This window comes from Aquarana catesbeiana, linkage group LG03 (assembly GCF_042186555.1).
Source record: "Aquarana catesbeiana isolate 2022-GZ linkage group LG03, ASM4218655v1, whole genome shotgun sequence".
NCBI classification, from domain to species: Eukaryota; Metazoa; Chordata; class Amphibia; order Anura; family Ranidae; genus Aquarana; species Aquarana catesbeiana.
In genome coordinates, this window is record NC_133326.1 from 562,720,285 (window position 1) to 562,745,623 (window position 25,339).

At 42.7% G+C, this 25,339-nt stretch overlaps 1 protein-coding gene across 1 annotated transcript in view; it reads right to left on the reverse strand.

Annotated features, from left to right (window-relative positions):
* The window catches only part of SLC13A4 (solute carrier family 13 member 4), a 111,271-nt gene that overhangs the window by 59,164 nt on the left and 26,768 nt on the right, over positions 1-25,339 (reverse strand). Inside the window, exons 3-7 of the mRNA XM_073621799.1 lie at positions 5,634-5,770; positions 1,707-1,888; positions 650-698; positions 517-556; positions 288-365 (exon numbers count right to left, since the gene is read on the reverse strand). Coding sequence (XP_073477900.1) covers positions 288-365; positions 517-556; positions 650-698; positions 1,707-1,888; positions 5,634-5,770 — 486 coding nt within the window. The remainder of the gene's footprint in view (positions 1-287; positions 366-516; positions 557-649; positions 699-1,706; positions 1,889-5,633; positions 5,771-25,339) is intronic.

The following is a 25,339-nucleotide window of genomic DNA, read 5'->3' on the forward strand; positions in this document are numbered from 1 at the left end:
TGACCTTAATTATTTCAGATTTTCAGACGAATGCATTTTTTAACCAAACAAAGTAAAAAAAAAAGAATTTCGGGAGTAACGAAATAAATTTATTTTTCGGAAGAAAACTAAATTCTAAAACAAAATGTTTCAGTGTACACATGTCTAAACTGCAGCAGCTGGAAGACATGAACTCATGAAGCTCTCCAAATGTTGACGAAAGATAAGTCCCAGCATGCTTTCCTGCATAATATGGTGAAGCAGTTGAGCCACCGATAATTATCAAACATTATAGGAACAGGACTTACCTGTGGGATGGACTGTCCATTAGTGGCAGGCTTAACAAAGGTCATTGGATTGGCAATCATATGGACCCCATTGAGATTCTGCCGATAAAAGTCAAACAGTTAAAAGGAAAAGTTAAAATAAGTCATTGGCTTCACTTTTACATCTTGAGATTAAATACTTTCAACTTTTAATTTCCATCTGTCTCCAAAACATTAGCTATATTTATATCTATGGTACAGATGTTCTTACCTTGCTCTGGATGAGTTTACTCAGGTCCTTGGCTGTTGCCCTAGAAGAAGAAAAATGTTTTATCATTGTCATTCATTCACAGTGGCTGGATACATTTTAAACATTCACATACAAATAAATACTGTATGCTTACTCTTCATTGATGAATATAAGTTCAATAGAAGGCTGGTTCTGCTTTCCACCTACAATGAATGAAAAAGAAGGAAGTTCAAGAAAGTTTGCACATCAGATAAAGCTTAACCAAAATCTGGATAATACTCATAATTACTGCTAAACATATTAATTATTACATATCTGATAACTTGATATTGTGTGTTAGAGCAATATAGTCTTCACTACAGCTAAAATGCCCCTGCTGTTTTACTGACCTCTCCAATGGCTTGTGTTTTCCACCTTCTCTCTGTTCTGGCTCAGCAGCTTCTGCAAGGCTCTTCTGCATTTGACAATTCCAGGAGTGTCGGATCCTTGTGTCCTCTGCTGCATACTGTGGTTCCAGCCTTTGACGCAGTGCCTGGCCAAGGAGTGGGCAGTAGAGGCAGCAGCTGTGGATGCTTCAGCAAGAAGGGGGCGCACAAAGAGCAGGACATACAACATATGCTACTAAGCTTGTGTACAGCTCATGAGGTGGGGAAACACTTTGGCCTTTTTGCCTTGGGCGATAAAGAACCATGTCCCTGCGGTGCTCCAACCCCTACATCACTACAGAGCACAGAAGTGATGTAGGGGTTGGATGGAACCACTACACACAACAGGGGACAGAGGAATCTGGAAACCTTGTCAATTGCAGAAGAGTCTGACAGAAGCTACAGTGTTAAAAAGGAGGGGAGTTAGGACACTATAGCTATAAGGAGCCCTTCTCTTGCAGGAAACTTTCAGCAAGATTTTTTTGTAACCTGACAGGGTCACTTTAACCACCTTGTATACACACAGAGGCTCTTGTTGTTCCCCTTGCATCCAAAAAAGAAGGTTTCAGATGTTCGTGTTACCATAAGCAAACTGCAGATGCAGTCTACAGAATGCTGTGCCTATGCCAACTGAGGCATGTAACTGATAATGCTGCAGTCCATAGATGCAGCTGTGTCTACAAAAATAACATAGAAAAAAGTGAACATTTACTTTTGAAGGATAGTTCAGTGGCCTGCACAAAGGAAAAAAAGCCATCACTTGCAGTGAAAGTAGAAGAGACCTACTTTTTTGTTGTCCATTTTCAGCTGCAGATGAGCCATTTGCCACTGTCCCCTCATGTTCATCTTCAGTGCTTGTCAGCTGCTGCAGAACTGCGTCTGCTATCGGCATCACCATGGCAGTGGATGAAGTATTGGAGAGCCACATAGAGAGAAGAGCCGTGCAGCACATGAAACACATCAAGAGCCTGTGCAGGACATAAAGAGCAATGCCTCAGTACTTTAATGTGACTTTATTACTGTTCTAGCACTGCAATATACTATCCCTGGGCCCTAAACCCCCAATTACTGATACAACATTTACTGTACATTATATCTTGTCAATGCTACAAGTTTTACTTTGTAGTCTGTAGGGGTCACTGTGCTTCTAATATATATGGATGAATAGAGCTGGGAATACAATGCTCAATATATTAGTATCTTAAATATACTCATACTGTTTTATTTCACAATCACTCATCAAGGAAGGTGGCATAACGACAACACAGGGCCAGCTTTCAAGTGAAGACTTACTCATGTTTTGAGGAACCCCAGACCCTTAGCAATTCTGCCAATAGATTGGGTACAGTGGTTGCCATCTGCTGGTGTGTAATGATTATTTAAAGCTGAAATCCATGCACAAAATCTTTCATTTAAATACACTGCTTAACCACTTGACCTTAGGAAGATTTACCCCCCCCCCCCCCCCCCCATGAACAGGTGTGGACGGACGTGCGACGATCTACCCAAATAAAATTTCTGTTCCTTTCTCCCCACAAATAGAGCTTTCTTTTTGGTGGTATTTGATCACCTCTGCGGTTTTTATTTTTTGTGCTATAAACAAAAAAAACCTGACATTTTTTAAATGCTTTAAAACATATCCAATAAGAAATGTAGAAAATCATCTTTTTTCATCAATTTAGGCCAATATGTATTCTGCTACATATTTTTGGTAAAAAAAATTCCAATAAGCGTATATTGATTGGTTTGCACAAAAGTTATAGCGTCTACAAACTGCAGGTTATTTTTTTTACTGTAAAAGAATGAGTGTGTTTGTCCCGCGCTTATAATGAGTGGCCGCATACAACCTGATTGCATTCCCACAATGTAAATCAATATCAAGAATAAATATGTGTTGTTGCGTCGATACCCTCACCGTTATGTGCTATTTATTGTGACATGACGTACATATATATAACGTGACAGAAAATTTCAAAATATCCTCAAAAACCAATGGTTTTGTAAATACCGTAATGATCTGTATACTCTATATAATATTATGATGATGCAAAATAACATGAAATCATATATACAGTAAACAATTTAAAATAGCAGCTTCTAAAATGTCCTTTAAATCAAAAAGGGCAGTTCATAGTGAATCAACGACAATATGTTCCACAATAGGTTTCTAGTGGTTCAGTGATTCCAACGGTAATACATGCCACAATAAAGGTGCTAGTGCTTCAGGGAATCCCACCACCTTTCAAGCTATACGCTCAACTCTCCTATTGACCTCTCTTACTTGGTCAAATTATGTTTTCCCCTAAGGAGATGGAGTACAGAGGAGTCTCTGCATGCCCCAGCTTAGGGGAAGCGTGATTTGACTTAGTAAGAGAGGTCAATAGGAGAGGTAAGCATATAGCTTGAAAAGTGGTGGCATTCACCGAAGCCTTGTTTACATGGGCAGATCGCCATTCTGGGTCTGGTCATCGACTCCATGGAACCCGCAGATCAGCTCCTGCTGTATTTAATTACAGCAGGAGTGGGTCAGCCGGCTGCACGCATGCACGCCCCAGACCCGAAATTTTCAAATCACGTACTGGGTACACGATCCGGCGCAGCAGCGCCATCCTGCCACAGTATAAGTATGTTATACTGGCGGCAAGTGGTTAATACCCACAAAGGACACAATTCCACTTTTGTGCACCAAATGCCTTTGCAAACCCAAATATTACCCTCATAGGTGTGCGCAGCCTATTGTATTAGGGTGTGCACCTCAAAGCTCCAACACATATGCCTTTGTGACATATTAACCGGCCTCTTCCCCACTCGTCATCCTAAAACAATGGGGGGGAGCAGGTAAGCACACAGGGGGACCTGGGCAGCAGAAAGAAAAGGAACTGGGACAAGAGGGGTGGCATACATTGGTACCAATCCCCTGTATTTTCCTCCCGTGGCAGCTTAATATCGGAAAGAGGAAGAGGAGGAGAAGCCTGCTTTCAGCTGCTGCAGAAGAAAATACAGATCGGTCCCTTAAGTTCCACTCCAGCCACCTATCCTGTCCAGGTTCTGGGGGTCGGCAAGTAAGGATCACATCTTACCTGTCACCTGCCCACAATTGATGGGTTGCCAACTCCAGGATTAGAGTGTGCCCAGGCACACCTGGCACACCCCTTGCGCACGCCTATGATTACCCTGCAAAAGTAGCAGTGACATCATTACTGTGCTGCCCAAAGCCTGTGCAGGGAGCAGAGCTGTGGGAGGGGCACAGCAGGCTCCACCCACCACAGGCTGTCTACAGAAAACTAAAGGGGCGGAGACAAGACCAGTCACCCTGCACAAGCAGAAAGAGCAGCAATGACCGGTCATTATTGGGGGAAGTTCCTGCACAGAGGCAGAGCTTCACACTGGAATATTGCACAGATCTGGAAGAAATACACTAAGCACGTCAAGATTCAAGGGAGAATACACATGGCTCTTGTATTTAGGCAATATTTGCTTATCCTGGAGTTTACCTTATGGCCTCAAGCACACTGGATGTTTTGCTAACTCTCCTAGACTCCTTACCTTCTGGCAGAAAAAACACTTGACTCCTGTAACATGTTTAGGTGCATTTAAGCGCTTCAAGCACTTGGGTGTTAATAAACTTTATTTGCCAGAATAATAATTTATTCTGGCCATTGAAATGAATTAACGCTGAAGAGCTAAATGGCTCCAACCGCTTAGGCGCATGTACAGGCATTTAGGCGCATCAAGCATTTTTTCTGCCAAAACACTGGCTGTTGTTTTTTTTGTCCCGCTTCTAAACGCCCCTGCCTCCAAATGCTCATGTGTACATGGACATATAGGGGTTGTTTTACTATAACTGGAGAGTGCAAAATCTGGTGCAGCTATGCATAGAAACCAATTAGCTTCCAGTTTTTTTGTCAAAGCTTAATTAAACACGCTGAAGTTAGAAGCTGATTGGCTACCATGCACAGCTGCACCAGATTTGGCACTCCAGTTTTAGTAAATCAACCGTAAAGTAGTGGCGGCCCATCCATAGGGGGGCGCACAGGCGCCTCCGGCCCCCTGATCTACATTCTACATGCAGGGCACTGGACACATGGATTCCAATTGGGTTTTTTCTTCTTTAAGCACATGATTAGAGCAAGAGGCTCTAAGAGGCTTAAAAAAAGGGTGGGCTTGGGGCGCAGAGCACTGCGCCCGAAGCCCTCCCAGTTGTGTGACAATAGCGAATGAATATTGGTCCTGGGACCCGTCACCCGATTGGTCGAAAGGAGATCTGAGTGGCCGCGAGAAAGTGGAGGGAGAAGACGCAGGGGAAGCCAGGAAGCGCTGCCCATGAGATGGGGTTAGTGTGGGGCCCAGACTACTGACAGACTGACCCGAATGAGGGGTGCCGCCCATGACTCGGCCGGCCGACCAATCGACCGGGGGGGGGGGAACTAGCAGCAGTCCATGACCCGACCGGGGTGGCGAGGGGTGGATTGTTTGCCAAAAAAAGGCTAACATGGCAGGGAAAAAAAACTTAGACGCACCTAGAAGCAGCAGAAAAAACATCCAGTGTGCATGAGGCCTAAAGTAACAGAAAATGAGAGAAGAACCAAATAGCTTAGTATAATAATTTCTCAGATTCCTCCTAATTTAAGTTTCAGGAGCCATTAACTTAGTTTGCTAGCTAGCAATAATCATAGACTAGCATGTCTCAGACATGGAACTGTATATACTCACATGCCTGGTTTTGCCCCAGATAACATGACCATTCTTAGGGCGATCCTTTTATGGAGGTTCCACTTCTCCACTGACGCAGCTAGGCAGATGACTCCCATAAGCAGTAGCGTTGTATTCTTAAAATATTCTGCAGCCACCTACAGGAAGAAACTATTATATTGAAGTAAATATTTTAAGTGGACCCAGTAACTTCTGCATAAACACATTCCTGACATGCCATAATAAGTATACACCAACAGTATCAGGTTTTAAACAGCTGTATTAATTAGAAAAATGTAATCCTTGTATTCCAGTAAGTGAATTTGCCTAGGCTGAGTTGATTCCATCAGTCTTCTGCAGGCAGTAGGAGGAATTTCCTTAGTCTTCTTTCCCCCACTGACTAGACTGCAATATTATAACTTCATAGCAAATCACCAGGTGAAAGACTGCTGCCAATTTTTAAGATGACAAAGTATAGGTAGCTGCATTTGACTTGGTATCAGCTTCTAAAGTTCCTGTACAGCAGAGCTCAGACTGGGGAAGGAAGAAGCAGCACATGGAGCAAATTAGGTGTGTTGCAGTGCATGGAAGATACTGACAGGAAGAGAGAGCAGAGTTACAAACAGAAAACCTCATCAGTCTGCTGCTTCTCCTTTCCCTATCCAGTCCCAGAGTGGGGGAAGGGAGGAGACCTGTAAGTGAAAGGAAAACTGCAGCAGGGAAAGATCAAGTCATCTTCCTTACCAGGCAGTGCTGTGTATCAGAGCTGTGCAAATCTTAAGACTGGATGGAGAAGGGTTAGAACATCTGACAATGTTTTTGTTGCTGTCCACCCCTTCCTGTCCTGGCGACCCCCTTTTTTTATATGGTGTCGCACAGGGATAGGAATAGAGAGAAAATCTCCCCAATAAGAAATCACAGACAGAATTGAAACCTGAACAAAAATTATTTTTTTCCTCACTCTTCTTGTAAGTACATTAGTGTATTAATTGATTTTTTAAATTATCTGTCTGATGCTCCGTTATTAAGAGGGTGAATGGAAAATCATGATGATAAATGAGCCAGTGAAATGTGATGAGGTTTAATTTATCTTTATTTCAGCTGAACACACAGTGAAAGTTGTTTTCTTTTTTTTTTTTTGCTCATTCTTTCAATGGTTTAGAAAAAAAAAATTGTGATTACCATGTAGTCTAATGGGAATTTGGATGGTTAGTGTGTTTTTTGTGTCCAAAGAAAGTGGTGTCTGGGATAATTAACTTAGAGGCTTTTACAGTAAAGCCATTTTCTAAAGAAGACCACATGAATGCTGTAAAAAAAAAAAAAAAAAAAAAGCACAGAGACTGCCAGATAAATGAAAGGAAATAGGAACATATCATTCTTCATATTACCAGCTGGGAGATCTGGTTGGAGAACGTGATTGCACATCAGAAATTCATTTATATAATAGGCTCCTGTGACTGGGTGGAACTGTAAATAACACTTTTCTGTCTAAATTCTGGGGAAACCAGAGCTTCGTGGAAATTATCCAAAAACATGTGTACTGAGTGATTGCATTTGCTGCTCATCTCTATAGAGTTGGTACAACTTTAGAAAAAAAAGTAGAAGAGATCAACGTAATACAAATATGGTAACTGTAAGGGTTTTGGGGTGAGGTTTTTCTTTAAGAGACCCTATCGCCAGACTGTTCAACAAAAATATATATAGACATTATCTGTAAAAGTCCTAATAGAGTTGCTAGGTGTCACCATATTGTATGTGATGTCAGCAGCCCCAGCAGCCACATAAAAAGGTATATAGGAAGATGATGGGAGGGGCCGAGGAGCTGGGCCAGCATAGAGAACAATTAAACACTCTCAGGCTGGATTCATATCATTGCGAATTGGATGCGGGTTCCCCTGCACCGGACCCCTGCTATGAGCTGCATGCGGCTCATCTGTGAACCCAGCCTCAAAGGAGGAGAGGGCTATCACATGTCTAGTGCTACCCCCGCAGGAGCCCTTGGATATTGAGTGCCCCTATTCCTGCACAGTCAGGCAACACACATTTTCAATGCTCATTCAGAGACAGGGAATCAGTCCATGGGCTTGTTTTATTGGGGGAAACAACTTGGATAGGGTATAGGGATTATGTGATGCCCAACTTGACTTAAAATGTATGTAAATGTATGGGCAGACGTTTTTTTTTTTTATCTTAATGCATTCTATACATTAAGATGAAAAAACCTTCTGTGAACAGCAGCCCCCCTAATACTTACCTGAGCCCATCTCGATCCAGCGATGTTGCACGAGAGACTCGGCTGCCCGGGACGCTTCCTCCTCATTGGCTAAGGCAGCAGCAGGGTGCCATTGGCTCCCACTGCTGTCACAGTCAGTGAGCCAATGAGGAGAGAGAAAGAGGGGCGGGGCCGAGTCACAGCTCTGTGTCTGAATGGACAAACGGGGCTGCAGCTCTGCTCGGGTGCCCCAGTAGCAAGTTGCTTGCTGCGAGGGCACTAAGCAGTAGGGAAGGGCCAGTAGCGCCGAAGAGGGACCCGAGGAGAGGTGGATATGGGCTGCTCTGTGCAAATCCACTGCACAGAGCAAGTAAGTATAACATGTTTGTTATTTTTATACAAAAAAAAAATAGACTTTAGCTTCACTTTAACCACTTAACAACCGGCCCATAGCCGAATGACGGCTACAGGGCGGTTCGATAACTCTAGGGGGGGAGTACTATGACATCCTCCCAGAATCGCGCTCCCGCGCGCTGCCTAGGGTGCGCACAGGGGGGCATCCATGACCACTGGGTCCTCACGGATCACAATAAATGGCCGATGAAAGTGTCCGTTTACCACGTGATCGCGCTGTCAAATGGCAGCGTGATCACATGTAAACAAACCGGCATGATATCCGGTTCCACTCTCCCCTCTCCGTCCAGTGTGAGCGGAGAGGGGAGAGATCCGATGCAGCAGTGCTGTGGGTTGGATGTGTAGTGCCCACAGCTCTGCTCTGTTACAATTGCAACACTCCCAGCCATCCATCCATCCATGCTCAGCCATCCCTCTATTACTCAGCCATCCATACTCATCCATCCTACCATCCATCCTGCCATCCATACTCATCCATCCTGCCATCCATACTCGGCCATCCCACCATCCATACTCGGCCATCCCGCCATCCATACTCAGCCATCAATACTCATCCATCCCTCCATCCATACTCATCCATCCCTCCATCCATACTCATCCATCCCTCCATCCATACTCGGCCATCCCGCCATCCATACTCGGCCATTCTGCCATCCATACTCAGCCATCAATACTCATCCATCCCTCCATCCATATTCATCCATCCCTCTATCCATATTCATCCATCCCTCCATCCATACTCATCCATCCCTCCATCCATACTCGGCCATCCCTCCATCCATACTCATCCATCCCTCCATCCATACTCAGCCATCAATACTCATCCATCCCTTCATCCATACTCATCCTTCCCTCCATCCATACTCAGCCATCAATACTCATCCATCCCTCCAATTTCCGACAACAATCAAGCTCACATCGAACATTTGTTGTTGGAAATTCTGACCGTGTGTACGCGGCATTACAGTTCGCTGTGTGATTCAATGACTCAATGTTTTGAGTCATCCATCCCTCCATCCATACTCGGCAATCCCACCATCCATACTCGGCCATCCTGCCATCCATACTCAGCCATCAATACTCATCCATCCCTCCATCCATACTCATCCATCCCTCCATCCATACTCGGCCATCCCTCCATCCATACTCATTCATCCCTCCATCCATACTCGGCCATCCCTAAATCCATACTCATCCACCCCTCCATCCATACTCGGCCATCTCGCCATCCATACTCAGCCATCAATACTCATCCATCCCTCCATCCATACTCATCCTTCCCTCCATCCATACTCATCCATCCCTCCATCCTTACTCATCCATCCCGCCATCCATACTCAGCCATCAATACTCATCCATCCCTCCATCCATACTTGGCCATCCTGCCATCCATACTCAGCCATCAATACTCATCCATCCCTCCATCCATACTCGGCCATCCTGCCATCCATACTCAGCCATCAATACTCATCCATCCCTCCATCCATACTCATCCATCCCTCCATCCATACTCAGCCATCAATACTCATCCATCCCTCCATCCATACTCATCCATCCCTCCATCCATACTCAGCCATCAATACTCATCCATCTCTCCATCCATACTCATCCATCCCTCCATCCATATTCGGCCATCCCGCCATCCATACTTAGCCATCAATACTCATCCATCCCTCCATCCGTACTCATCCATCCCTCCATCCATACTCATCCATCCCTCTATCCATATTCGGCCATCCCGCGATCCATACTTAGCCATCAATACTCATCCATCCCTCCATCCGTACTCGGCCATCCCGCCATCCATACTCAGCCATCAATACTCATCCATCCCTCCATCCATACTCATCCATCCCTCCATCCATACTCATCCATCCCTCCATCCATATTCGTCCATCCCGCCATCCATATTTAGCCATCAATACTCATCCATCCCTCCAATTTCCGACAACAATCAAGCTCACATCGAACATTTGTTGTCGGAAATTCTGAGCGTGTGTACGCGGCATTACAGTTCGCTGTGTGATTCAATGACTCAATGTTTTGTAGCTAGCTGTAGAGACATTTGCTCCAGGCTCATCTTGTGTTTCCAGGACAGGTCCTCTTGCACAGATCTGCCATTATAAGAGTTCTTCAGTAGCCTTGGTGACGTGTTTGGCAGTCCTACCACCTTTGCCCCACTGGGATGACCTCATTTCCCAGCCCCCCACTCCCCCACCCCTCCTGTGATTCATGTGCAGTTATTTCTAATAAAACACTGCTTATTTCGGTGGGCTGGAATCCCGTGGCCACAAGCTGAAAGGCTGCATTGTGTTTCCTGATCCCTCTGACACCCCACTGAGGAAGTGAAAGTTTATAATGTTCTGCCATCTACTCCAAACAGACCATGTTGCCGCCTGTGTACAAGGCAAGGTGACAGCCAACGGCAGGGGATTTTATTTATTTACAATCTGCATAACCAAAAGCTTAAAACTTAAAATACAAACTGAATGGGAAATGTTTTCATTTTACCATAAGAATGTAACTAATTGACCACGCAATAATATTCCTCCTTTTCTGCATTGTAAGCTGTCCATGCACATTACATCAGAATGAGCAATCTACCTAAACCATATCTAAAGCCAAGACTTTATTTTCTAATTTTGGGTAGAGAGGGGAAGTGATTAAACTATATATTTTTTTCTGTGTTTGTTCTGACTGGGAAGATTCACTACACTTCCTTTTCCAGAAACACAACAGGAAGTAAAAGAAAATCACCCCAAAGTGGGGGGGATCCCTAGTTAGAGAGTTGTCACCAAAACAGGTGTCCCCTGTTTTACCTTGTTCAAGTGTGGCCATGTTCACACCGATCCGACACAAAACTCGTATGACTTCCATGTGACTTTAATGAACAAGATCCGATTTTGATCCAACTTTGAGATGAGTCCGCATGGATAAAACCTTGTGCCAAATTTATAAAAAAATTTTTTTTTTTAAGCCCACGTGAGGTCCCCCCCCAAAATCCATACCAGACTCTTATTCGAGCATGCAGGCTGGCAGGTCAGGAAAGAGGGGGGTGAGTGAGCACCCCCCCTCCCCCTCCTGAACAATACCAGGCCACATGCCCTTAACAAGAGGGAGGGTGCTTTGGGGCAAGGGGACAAAGCACCTTGACCCCATGTTCATGGGGACAAGGGCCTCTTCCCCACAACCCTGGGGGTCTGCGGGTGGGGAGGCTTATCGGAATCTGGAAGCCCCCTTCAACAAAGGGGCACCCAGATCCTGCCCCCCATGTAAATGAGTATGGGGTACATAATACCCCTACCCATTCACCCCAAAAAAAAAACTGTGTGACGATTTTTGACAAGTCTTTTATTAAATATTACTAATGTCCTCCATGGTAGCTCCAACGTCAATCACGATGTCTTCCTCCGCTGCTGCCACCAACCTGCTGAAAAAAAAATGCTCCTCCTCCAAAGTTGGCTCTTGCCATTCTGTCAGCGCCGGCCATGCGGTGACCTAACCCAGAGACCCCGCCCCCTTGTGACGTCACGGTCACGGACCTGGGCACAGGGTTGCCACCTCATCCCTTTCAAACCGAACACATATGATTTATACAGGTTCTGTGGCTAATTAAGGTGGTAATTAAACTCACTTGGTGCTTTATCTGCATTAAATTAGCCTCAGAACCTGTGTAATGATTATGTGTTCGGGTTTAAAGGGATGAGGTGGCAACTCTACCTGGGCATGATGAGTCTCCCCACCACAGACTGCGATAAAAAGTTAAAAAAGGCTGTAACCCTTCCCCACTCTATCCAAAACTAAATTAAAACTTTTGGCTTTAGTTAAAATTCCTGCAATGTGAGGGCTTACCTAAACAATTCATCCAATTTATTTTTAAACAGGTAGGTCCCTGCACTGTATAGCTGCTGGTAAATCGAATCAAAATCTGTGTGTGACCAGCATTAGATTCACTCCTTGTCATATGGTAAAGTGTATCTAAACCCAAAACAAAATATATAATAATAAAATATATTGCAGTTTGTGCAGCAGCTACATTAGTTTTCTCTTTTCAGGCTTTCTTCTTTTATTTTCTCCTGGTAATTTGGGAAATAACACACTTTCGGTTTATGGGTTACATTCAGGCTGGAATTCAAAAATCAATGTTTAGTAATTCCTGAGCTATGGGGAATGATTGGTGTAATGAGACAGCAGCTGTGGTAAAAAGGTGTGATACCTTAAAGTTCAATTGATATATGTGTCCACAGCGCTGTCTAAACCTGTACACTAAAACCAAAATGTCCCCTTAATGTTCAAAACATCAAATATTTATAAATATTGTGCAAAATATTAAACAAGTGCAACATCAAAGATTTAATGATAATTTCAGTCCATATATAAATAAGTGAAATCTTGCTAGTCTTCATAAAGTGCAGTCCGTGCTTGATGTAAACTTGTGCCAGCGATAAACAAAAAAAGGAATTGTACAAAAGGAGATGTGCAGTTCCGTTCTCCCCTCCTCATGTGTCCCCACTCCCCAAATATTGGTGGTTCAATCGCCTTTTTCTATAGGAAGGAATTTGCTTCTTTCGTTTTTCCAGCAGGGCAGTGTATTTCTCAGATGAATATACAATGGGGACGGAAAGTATTCAGACCCCTTTAAATTTTTCACTCTTTGTTATGTTGCAGCCATTTGCTAAAATCATTTAAGTTCATTTTTTCCTCATTAATGTACACACAGCACCCCATATTGACAGAAAAACACAGAATTGTTGACATTTTTGCAGATTTATTAAAAAAGAAAAACTGAAATATCACATGGTCCTAAGTATTCAGACCCTTTGCTGTGACACTCATATGATTAACTCAGGTGCTGTCCATTTCTTCTGATCATCCTTGAGATGGTTCTACACCTTCATTTGAGTCCAGCTGTGTTTGATTATACTGATTGGACTTGATTAGGAAAGCCACACACCTGTCTATATAAGACCTTACAGCTCACAGTGCATGTCAGAGCAAATGAGAATCATGAGGTCAAAGGAACTGCCTGAAGAGCTCAGAGACAGAATTGTGGCAAGGCACAGATCTGGCCAAGGTTACAAAAAAATTTCTGCTGCACTTAAGGTTCCTAAGAGCACAGTGGCCTCCATAATCCTTAAATGGAAATCGTTTGGGACAACCAGAACCCTTCCTAGAGCTGGCCGTCCAGCCACTGAGCTATCGGGGGAGAAGAGCCTTGGTGAGAGAGGTAAAGAAAAACCCAAAGATCACTGTGGCTGAGCTCCAGAGATGCAGTCGGGAGATGGGAGAAAGTTGTAGAAAGTCAACCATCACTGCAGCCCTCCACCAGTCAGGGCCTTATGGCAGAGTGGCCTGACAGAAGCCTCTCCTCAGTGCAAGACACATGAAAGCCAGCATGGAGTTTGCTAAAAACACCTGAAGGACTCCAAGATGGTGAGAAATAAGATTCTCTGGTCTGATGAGACCAAGATAGAACTTTTTGGCCTTAATTCTAAGCGGTATGTGTGGAGAAAACCAGGCACTGCTCATCACCTGTCCAATACAGTCCCAACAGTGAAGCATGGTGGTGGCAGCATCATGCTGTGGGGGTGTTTTTCAGCTGCAGGGACAGGACGACTGGTTGCAATCGAGGGAAAGATGAATGCGGCCAAGTACAGGGATATCCTGGACGAAAACCTTCTCCAGAGTGCTCAGGACCTCACACTGGGCCGAAGGTTTACCTTCCAACAAGACAATGACCTTAATCACACAGCTAAAATAACGAAGGAGTGGCTTCACAACAACTCCGTGACTGTTCTTGAATGGCCCAGCCAGAGCCCTGACTTAAACCCAATTGAGCATCTCTGGAGAGACCTAAAAATGGCTGTCCACCAACGTTTACCATCCAACCTGACAGAACTGGAGAGGATCTGCAAGGAGGAATGGCAGAGGATCCCCAAATCCAGGTGTGAGAAACTTGTTGCATCTTTCCCAAAAGGACTCATGGCTGTTATAGATCAAAAGGGTGCTTCTACTAAATACTGAGCAAAGGGTCTGAATACTTAGGACCATGTGATATTTCAGTTTTTCTTTTTTAATAAATCTGCAAAAATGTCAACAATTCTGTGTTTTTCTGTCAATATGGGGTGCTGTGTGTACATTAATGAGGAAAAAAATGAACTTAAATGATTTTAGCAAATGGCTGCAATATCAAAAAATAACCAAATATTGTTGCGCTACTATAAAAAACATGTGAATAGAATAGCAGCCAGCATCAACAGTGTAGTGACAATGTGAACAAAATGAAAAAATAAATAAATGCAGCACTAAACAAAAATTCAGAAATTAACTAACACAGTATATATTAGTAACATATATGTGACAACTAATCCTTCAACATGATAAAAATAACAACCACATTGAAAAAAGTGGGAGGGGTAAACCTCATTGGCTAAAAGTAATGTCCATATCCAAATTAAAGTTCATCAACCTAAGCAATATATTATTTCTGGTGCCAAAAGGTTGGCACCAGGGTGGAGCCAGTTGTGTGTTTGTGTAGACTAGGGGAGTGCGGAATCTGTCCTGTGTGTGAAAGCCACATTCTTCAGCCATCCATTTGTTGTGAAGGTGAACCCATCCATCCTCTGAAAATCAGACGTTCCCTACGGCTGTCCTCGGTCGCCTCAAAAGGAACCATTGGAATCTACTACTAACGTTTCTCCATAAGCATCTATCTGGATCGGTGGATCCACAAGCCTGAATGACACTTAGCCAAACGGTGAACATGTCCACCTTTTCCAGTAAGCGTATTTGCTCCTTCCATTTTTCCTGTGGATTTTCAACACATGAAGATCACTCATTCGATTTAAGTGTACCTATCACACACGCTCTTCCTTTTGGCACCAGAAATAATATGTTGCTTAGGTTGATGAACTTTAATTTGGTTATGGACATTACTTTTAGCCAATGAGGTTTACCCCTCTCACTTTTTTCAATGTGGTTGTTATTTTTATCAAGTTGAAGGATTAGTTGTCACATATATGTTACTAATATATACTGTGGCATTAAAAAATTATTGCAGCGCTAAAGGAAGTCTGAAGAGTGGGAGGAATCAAATCACCAGATGTAGTGTGAAGATGTAGAGAAGTCACTCGTCACCACGTGATAATGTAGTCTGCTTACCAGAAGGTAATAAGGATTAGGCATGAATGGTTATCGCTAAATGGCATCCAGCAAATCCAGCCAACCGGAACCCCTCGTCAGACAACAACCTCCGTGTAACTTCCTTCATGTGTATACAACTCCCAATAATCACTTCAGAATTGAGGCTTTCAGGCATGTAGTCGTCATAAACCCAGAGAGAGAAATGAAGGACCCATAGTGAAGCCTTTTCATGTGGGAAGACTTGAAAATTGCTGTTCAAAGACACTCTGCATCCAATCCGACAGAGCTTGAGCTCCAATGCCATGGATGGGAAGAGATTGCATCTAGGCAGCTGGCATAATCTTGACAATGCTGGTCCCTAAGGGGTTTCACTTCCTGACTAAAGAGTCAGCCTCTTCAAGCTCTGTCGGATTGGATGCAGAGTGTCTTTGAACAGCAATTTTCAAGTCTTCCCACATGAAAAGGCTTCACTATGGGTCCTTCATTTCTCTCTCTGGGTTTATGACGACTACATGCCTGAAAGCCTCAATTCTGAAGTGATTATTGGGAGTTGTATACACATGAAGGAAGTTACACGGAGGTTGTTGTCTGACGAGGGGTTCCGGTTGGCTGGATTTGCTGGATGCCATTTAGAGATAACCATTCATGCCTAATCCTTATTACCTTCTGGTAAGCAGACTACATTATCACGTGGTGACGAGTGACTTCTCTACATCTTCACACTACATCTGGTGATTTGATTCCTCCCACTCTTCAGACTTCCTTTAGCGCTGCAATAATTTTTTAATGTGACTTTTTGTTTGATATCAACAAACTTTGCTGGCTGCTTCCTTTTTTTTGGTTCAGCGCGATTTTTTTCTGTTTTTTCTAATATATACTGTGTTAGTTAATTTCTGAATGGCTGCAATATAACAAAGAGTGAAAAATTTAAGGGGGTCTGAATACTTTCCGTCCCCACTGTATGTAAAAAAAATCATATGGTATCCATAGCATAATTCTGTATGTGTAATTGTGTGTTTAATAATTTTTTTTGCATAATTCTCCTTTAGGGGGTGTGGCAGGGGGTGTGTCCTATGCCTATATGCTTTTGCTGATAGGTGTCCCTTGTTCCCATCTCAAAAAGCTGGGAGGTATGAATTTGGTCCTTGCCAAAGTCGCTGAAATCCTTAAACTTGCCTATTTTTTCTACTTTCAACACATCAACCTCATGGACAACACATTCACTTGCTGGCTATTATATCCCACCTACTTTCAGATGCCATTGTGATAAAATAATCATTGTTATTCACTTTGATTGTCAGTGGTCATAATGTTATGGCTGATTGTGTATATACTGTATGAACATATATAATGGATAAAAATTTTACATTCGAAAATAATTTCTAAAACATTAATGTATAAGATTAATTATATCAAGATCCCACATTCCCTTTACCATCTGTTGTGTTCGCTATTCAACACTTTTTTGGTTATTAGCTACTTGTTTTTGTGATATTATTTCTCCCCAATATTTATAATGTTGATATGTTTTGTGAATTATTTTTCAGATACCAAAGTAATATCAGCTCTTGGATTTCATCCACTGAATGAATATGGGGTGATGTTAAAGCTGAACTCCAGGCCAACAGCCAAATACACAGATGAAATACTTATGATGGGGACCTGTAGTTCTAGAAGAGCAGGTAGTCAGTTTATGCAAGGTTCATAAAATATGCTGGTAAAATTAAATGGCTGGGTTTTGCGGCAGAGGCACCAGTAACGCTGGGTTTAATCATCACCGCCGGGAAGCTCCAGACAAAGGGAAGAAGGCCAAGGCCTAAAAGTCCGGGTCAAGATCTGTCTTTTGTTATTGCTGTGTATAAAATAAATAGATCAAGCTTTGCAAAAATTCCCAGAATGTAATATTCAGCCATGAGCGCAAAATGTAACTCCAAGTACGGATTAGTTTAACACACTGTCCAAGAGTTGCAAAAACTTAGAAATCAGCCCTAAAGCCACAGAACAAAAATTAGGCCCCCCCCAGTGACCCTGTGCAGAAATGCGTTGCAGATTTCTCAAAGCATTGCCGTGGTGTCTGATAAAGGCTAACAAAAAGCATGCCAAAGTTTGTTACCCCAATAGGTCTCTGCGGATCTCTTATTGCTACAGCAAGATAGATCAGTTTAAGTGGATTGGATTAGGAGAGTTTACTTCTTTAATGTATCTAAAGTAAAACGTTTTTCGTTTTCAAATTGAGTAGAGAATGTTTAAAGCACCTGTGTTCTTGTTTTTTTTTTTTGTTTTTTTGTGTTGCTGTGTGTCCCGTTGGGGATACAGTGCCTTGAAAAAGTATTCACACCCCTTAAAATTTTCCACATTTTATCATGTTACAACCAAAAACGTAAATGTATTTTATTAGGATTTTATGTGATAGACCAACACAAAGTGACACATAATTGTAAAGTGGAAGGAAAATGATAAATGTTTTTTGATATTTTTTTTTTAAATCAGAAAAAAAAACGAGTTTATTGTATACAAACCAGCGAATATACATGCAATCAGAAGACATGTGCAGCAAGAAATTCAAATGCAGTATTATTTTCATTCTATTAGGTTATACATTTACAAATATATAATAGCTTGAACTACCATAAACATGTAAGCACTATATTATACTATGCTGCTTGACCATGGTTAAATTAAAAGAGCATTAACTGGACTGTATATCTTGAGTGTATTAATGACCAATTAACAGATGTAAAGTTTAATGTATCAAAAAGAAAGAAAAAGGGATGAAACAACTAAACCCCTATAGGGTACAAGGTTATCTAAACAACCTAACCTATTAAAGAGTATGATACACCCACCACGACACCTCTCACAATCCACTGTAGACATATACCATATCCCAGTATGTAACACACCCGAGCCCCCTCAACCTCACATTTGTAGAAGTCTGTCCATCACTAACTGGGTTGGGTCCAGTCCTGGAGTATCTAACCACGGTTGCCACATTGAATAGAATTTCTTCAGGACGTTACGGTGTTGATAGGTAAGCTTCTTGCGTATTAGCAACCTATTCACCAGCTCCACCCATTGTTTACCCATTGGTACCCTCGGAGTTATCCAAAGCCTCGCAATTGCCTTGCGGGCTATATATAATAAGCATAATACAGCAATATGACCGTTTGGTGAGAGTGAGGGTATCTCCAAGGCACCAAATAGGCACACAATCAGATCCTGCAGGATTGGGAACTGGTATAATTGTGCAATAGTATTGAGAACATATTGCCAATACCTGAACAGCTTTGGGCACTTCCACATCTTATGTAATAGATCACCATTATGGTCACTACGTTTCGGACACAATGGTGTTTCTCTAAATCCCCACTTATGTAGTCTAACTGGAGTTCTGTATACCCTATGTAATAGATAAAGATGAGATAATCTCTGCGATGCAGATACTGACACCAAAGGTGCGGACGTCAGACATAGCTCCCAAGTGTCTCTATCTATAGGTCCCAAGTCTCGTTCCCACCCCCTTCTGCAGGGAAGTGCACTGGCTTCATGTGTGAAGTTAATCTATCTAGTATATACCCTGGATATCATACCTTTCCTCTCATCTGTCAACAGTACATCATTCATCAAAGGATGCACCGTCGGTAAGAGTGGAGATATTCTACCCTCACATTGGATTGCATGTCTCAATTGTAGGTATTTATAAAATTGATTCCTGTGAAGGGAGAATTCTTCTCTGATATCTGCAAAGGATTTAAGTATGGTTCCAGTATACAATTGTATAATGTAATGAATGCCTGCTTCCTCCCAAGGGCGAAAATCCTCAAGCTTGAAAAGTTCCTTAAAATATGTATTTCTCCATATGGGGGTAAAGGAGCATACTCCCCTTATTTTAAACAGGGACCTGATATATTTCCATAACGTGTTCAGTAATATGATTGTGGGGAGAGTGTTTGGCAAATATGTGAATCCTGCTTCTAAATGGGTCAAAGCGGAGAGACTGGATTCGTTAGGTACCAGCAAGGATCTAATTGGGTCTGAAGTGTTTACTCCCCCCTGATTACCTAGGTGTTGCAGCTGGAAGGCTATAAAATAATATCTGGCATGTGGTACTGCCATGCCACCCTGATCTTTAGCTAATTGTAAGGAGTTCAAACTGATTCGCGCAGGTTTGTTGCCCCAGATTAAGTCTCTGAACTGAGCGTCTATTTGAGTGAAACATTTGTGTGTTATCCATATAGGGGAGTTGTGGAATATATAAAGAAGTTGAGGGGCCCATACCATTTTAATTAAATTAACTCTCCCTGTAACTGTGATGGGTTACTTTTTCCATGCAGAGCATTTCAGTCTGAGTCTTCTAAGCAATGGAACCATATTTAGCTTTAGGTATTGAGTGGGGTCTGTAGCGTAATTCCTCAACCACGACTATGTCCTCAGCACAGTCAGGTAAGGGTCTCGGCAAGGGGTCCAGGGGCATAAGTACCGACTTATTCCAATTAATGCTAAAACCTGACAGCTTTCCAAAGTCAGCTATCAGGCTCATCACATTCTTCAGGGAACTGTCAGTGTCTCCCAGGTAGGTCAGTGTGTCATCTGCGTATAAAGATATAACATCTTGTCTAGGTCCATGTCGAAATCCTGTGATATTCTGTGCGGCTCTAATATGTATGGCTAAAGGTTCCAAGGCGAGGGCAAACAACAGGGGTGATAACGGGCACCCCTGTCGCGTGCCTCTGTGGAGCCTGAAGGAATCGGCACATCTCCATTAATGCGCATTCTCGCTGATGGGGAGCTATAGAGCAACTGAACCCATTTTAAAAATGATGTACCTACCCCAAATCTGGCCAGCACCTCCCATAAATAGGGCCATTCAACGCTATCGAACGCCTTAGCGGCGTCCAAAGAGAAGATGGCCCTATTACCTGGATTGTCAGTGAGGACCTGTAGGTTAAGAAATAATCTACGCAGGTTTTGAGATGTAGATCTTGTCAGTATGAAGCCAGATTGATCTCTGTGGATCACCTGTTGAATACATTTGGCCAGTCTATTCGCCAGTACCCTAGCCAGTAGTTTGACATCAAATGTGAGTAGTGAGATAGGCCTGTACGAGTCTGGTGATAAAGCATCTTTGCCGGGCTTCAACAGTACTACTATAAGGGCCTCGTTCATAGAGGTAGGAAGAGTCCCTATCTCAAAAGCCTTGTTGTAAACTTTTAGGAGGATTGGAATGAGTTGTGCAGTATAACGCTTATATACTTCTGACGGAAGGCTGTCAGCCCCAGGTGCCCAGCCGTTTTGTGCATGTGCCAGGGCTTCTAACAAATCGTCTTCTGTTAGAGGGGCATTGAGCAGGGCCGAGTCTGAAGCGGATAAACAGGGAATGGAATATTTGTCTAAAAATGAGCAGATATCTTCCTGGGAGGGTTGAACTTTAGAAGAATAAACATCTTGGAAAAATTGTTTAAAAACATCTATGATGGATTTAGCGGTATAACATGGAGTACCATGTGCGTCATTCACTGCCCCTATATGTGATGACGATTGCTGCGATTTAGCCAGCATTGCTAATATATGTCCTGTATTTTCCCCTTCCTCAAAGTGACTCTGCTGTAAAAAAAAATCTTTTGTTTTCTGCCAACTGTAGAGATAAGTCCCTAAGCATGGATTGAGCTGCCAACAATGACCTTTTTGTGTCATCAGAAGGGTCAGCTACATATCTTGCCTCTGAGCGCTGCGCTTCCTCTAATACTGACGTCTCCGATTATTTAGTAGAAGTTTTAATCTGGGATATCACTTTGATAAACTGTCCGCATAGATATGCCTTTGCTGTTTCCCACACCGTACCTATAGTTGTTGAGTCAATATTATGTCTGAAAAATTTTTTGAGAAGTTCTGGTATCCGATCAGGGTCCGGGATAAGTGATAGCCAGAAGGGGTTGAGTTTGCACAGGTTATTACCTTTAACCGCCCCCACCCGTAAATCTATCAAGAATGGGGAATGATCCGACACCTGTCTGGTTGCCAGGATTAAACCAATGGTAAAAGAAGGTCGTTCCCTAACCCCAGATCAATTCTGGATAAACCCCCTACTGAGGCTGACTGGCATGAATACACCCTGGCTTCTTGGTTATGCATTCTCCAGAAATCAGTAAGACCCATCTCCGGCAGAAGGTGAGCAAACGGGGTAAGACCGTGTCGTCTCTGTGACCTGTCCCCCATCCGGGCATGCAGCTTGTCCCTATCATGGTCAATGTAATTGTTAAAATCCCCTATGACCAAGACCAGCACGCCTGGAAAGCGGGACATAAAGTCTGCTAAATTTTTGAGGAGACTGGTTGAGAATGGAGGTGCAATGTACAACCCTGCCAATATACATTTAGTCCCATAAAGGGAGCACAAAAAAAAATGTAACGGCCATTCGGATCAATTTTAACTTCCACAGTAGAGAACTGCATGTCACGTTTCACCAGGAGACTCACTCCACTCGAATATACCGAATAAGTAGCATGGTATTGATGACAAAACTGTCGTACAGCAAATTGAGGAGTGGAAGTCGGGGGAAAGTGAGTCTCCTGTAGACAGATCATATCCGCGTCGATACGTTTAATTGTGCGAAGCACAGCCAAGCGTTTAACAGGATTATTCAAACCCCGGACATTCCAGGACAAAATCCTGGTTATCTTGGACAATGTATCAATATATCAGTAATAACAAGGATGATTTTAGATAATAATACAGTATGATTAAAGAGCAAAAGGTAAGAGCAAAATAAAGAGATAATCTTTCTCCAGTATCCTGTGGGGAAATAGCGATTAAGTGTCAGCAGTTCCAATGAGCGATGTAATAATGAGAGGGGGTACGAGTTAATCACGCAAGAATTGGAATCAATACGGAGCAAAAGGGGTAGTAATGCTGGAGATCCCGCGGTGGTGCAGTCAAAGAAGTAAGAAAGCAATAAGTAACTGACCAACATGGCCGAACTGTGTCGCCAAAAGGCAATGGAAGATCTGGACCAGACCATCTTGGGGGCAACAGTGGAAGTATACTTAAGGTGTCCTTTTATGAAAGTGCGGTAAAATACCGCTTTTCAGTTCTCAGGCATTCTCAGAGGAGATCGCTCTCCTCTGAGTGCCTGTTTATGAAAGTGTGTAGATCGCTTCTCATGTTGAGTTGAGGAGCGATCTACAAACGCCGGGAACTCCTGAGAATGGCTCCTCTCACTGTAATCTCGTGTGATATAGCGGGATTACAGTATGAGGAACCATAAAATACAAAAGTTTAACACAAATCAGCACACATTATTCCCCAACATATTAATAAAATAATAAAGATAAATTCCCCCTACACAATATACATTAACCTAATTATAAAAAAAACATTGTTTTTATCAATATTTAAAGATCATACATGTTCCTATTTAAATGTGAATGGTGTATAGTAAATGAATGTAATGCACATATGTAATGCAGCTATACACCATTCATATAAATGCAAAATACATTTATAATCATTAAAAAAATAATTTTAATAAAGTATACAAGTATAAATATTTATTAATAAATTAAAATAAAATATATTTCATTATAGATAAACATAAAAATTGATAAACTGGTGCGATGCGAGAACACTGCGAATCCACTGCGGGTTCCCGCATCGCACCGACTCGCATGTCAGTTCACACTGCCATATGCGAATCGCTGGGGAGTGTCAATACATTGTTAAGGACACCCCCAGATCAGCTTGCATATCGCACTGCGAACTGACAGTTCGGACATGAATCGGATCGCATATGTGTGAACACACATGCGATCCGATTCTGGTCCAAACAGAAAAAAGGGTCCTGTGCGTGTTTGCACCGAATGCGGTGCGATATCAGCCATACTATCTGTACAGCTGATATCGCACCGCACAGACATCGCATGTAATGTGAATGGCAGTGTGCTGCAAATAACATGCGATGCCTGTGCGATGTCCGGCATCGCACAAGTGTGAACTGGGCCTAAAAGTTAACACCCCCAAATCAGTTCGCATATCGCAGTGCGATCTGCAAACTCAGACAGTAATCGAATCGCATGGGTGTGAACACCCATGCAATCCGATTCTGCTGTGGACCAAAAAAAGGGTCCTGTAAGAGTTTGGTCCGAGGGCAATGCAAATTTAGCAATACTATCTGTATGGCTGAAATCGCATCGCACAGAGATCGGATGTGATTTTGCACTGCGGTGCGAATCACATCCGATCTCGGACACCGCAGCAGTGGGAACTGGCCCTAAATCATATTGCATTTGCACCAAAATGGTACAGGACCCTTTATTTGGTCCGCACTGGAATCGGATCGCATGGGTGTGAACACCCATGCGATCCGATTCCTGCACCATTACATAGTTCGCACTGCGATCTGTGAAATGATCTGGGGGTGTCATTAACTTTACATTGACACCCGCAGTGGTGCGCAGATGTCAATGTAGGTGCGATGTGAAAACCCGCACAGGAATCACGCTGGTTCACGCATCGCACAAGTGTGAACCCAGCCAGAGACGTGAACATCTAAAAAAAAAAATATATATATATATAGCTATATATAGATACATATATATATATATATATATGTATCTATATATAGCTATATATATATATATATATATATATATAGATGTATATTTATATATATATATATATATATATATATGTATGTATATATATATATATATATATATATATATATATATATATATATACATATATATATATATATATATATATATATATATATATATACACTATAAATTCCTATCCTGCTGGTTTTGGGGTGTGTAATGGTGGGGAAGGTGTGCTCTGACTGTTTGGTGAAAGAAAGAAGTCAAAAGACTTCTTTCTTTCTCCAGAATATCAGCCAGTTTCAGGCTTCTCACTCTGATTCTCCACTTCTGAAATGGTGAATCAGAAAGTGAGAATTCTGTCACAGATCGCCAGTGAGGTGTGGAGATCGCACCTTCATAAACTGGCCGTTTCTGTGAATTCTCACTGTGCTGAGATAATCAGCGGAGAACATGTTCTCCGCTGATTATCTCAGTTTCATAAACTGGTAAAGCGCTGAGATCAGCGGTGAGACTCTGGATCGCCGCTGATCTCAGTTTCATAAAAGGACACCTAAGTGTCTTAACAACTTCTCAACAGCTAGAACAAATAGCCCTGGTGGTAAATATAGGTCCATACATCAACAGCTTTCTCCGCCTTGGCATTTGGAAATGAAAGAACAATAGGATGCCTATTGAAGTGGTACTTTACCCGTCAGGAGGGTTAGGGCTCCGGTTGCGAGCTTCCCGAATTGACTGTTCTTCACGATCCAACCATTGTGCAGCCGCAGATGGTAAATCAAAGAAATGCACTGAGCCCAGTGCTTCTACCTTAAGACGGGCAGGGTACAGCATAGCGTATTTCAAATCAAGGGACCTAAGGCGTCGTTTGACATCCATAAACTTTGTGCGCTGCCTCTGCAGTTCAGCAGAAAAGTCTGGAAAAAAGGATATTTTGGTGTTGTCAATTTTTAGGGAAACCGGTTTAATCCTGGCATTGTGCAGTATTGCATCTCTGTCTTTATAATGAAGAAGCTTGAATAGAAAGGGTCTTGGAGGGGCTCCCGGTTGCAGAGGCCTAGCTGGGACTCTGTGTGCCCGCTCCACAGAAAACATGGGGGTAAACACATCCTTGCCAAAAGCAGCCACTAGCCATTTTTCAATAAACGCCACCGGATTCCTTCCTTCTACTCTTTCAGGCAGCCCAATCGCTCTAATATTATTTCTTCTCATTCTGTTCTCTAATTCCTCTAAATGAGAGGAATGCTGTGTGAGGAGATGATTATTGTAAGTGAGGTCCTTTTGCATGGGCGCCATGTCGTCTTCTATAGAGCTGACTCTCCCTTCTAATGCAGAGGTTCTTTCCCTAAGCTTTTGGGTGTCTT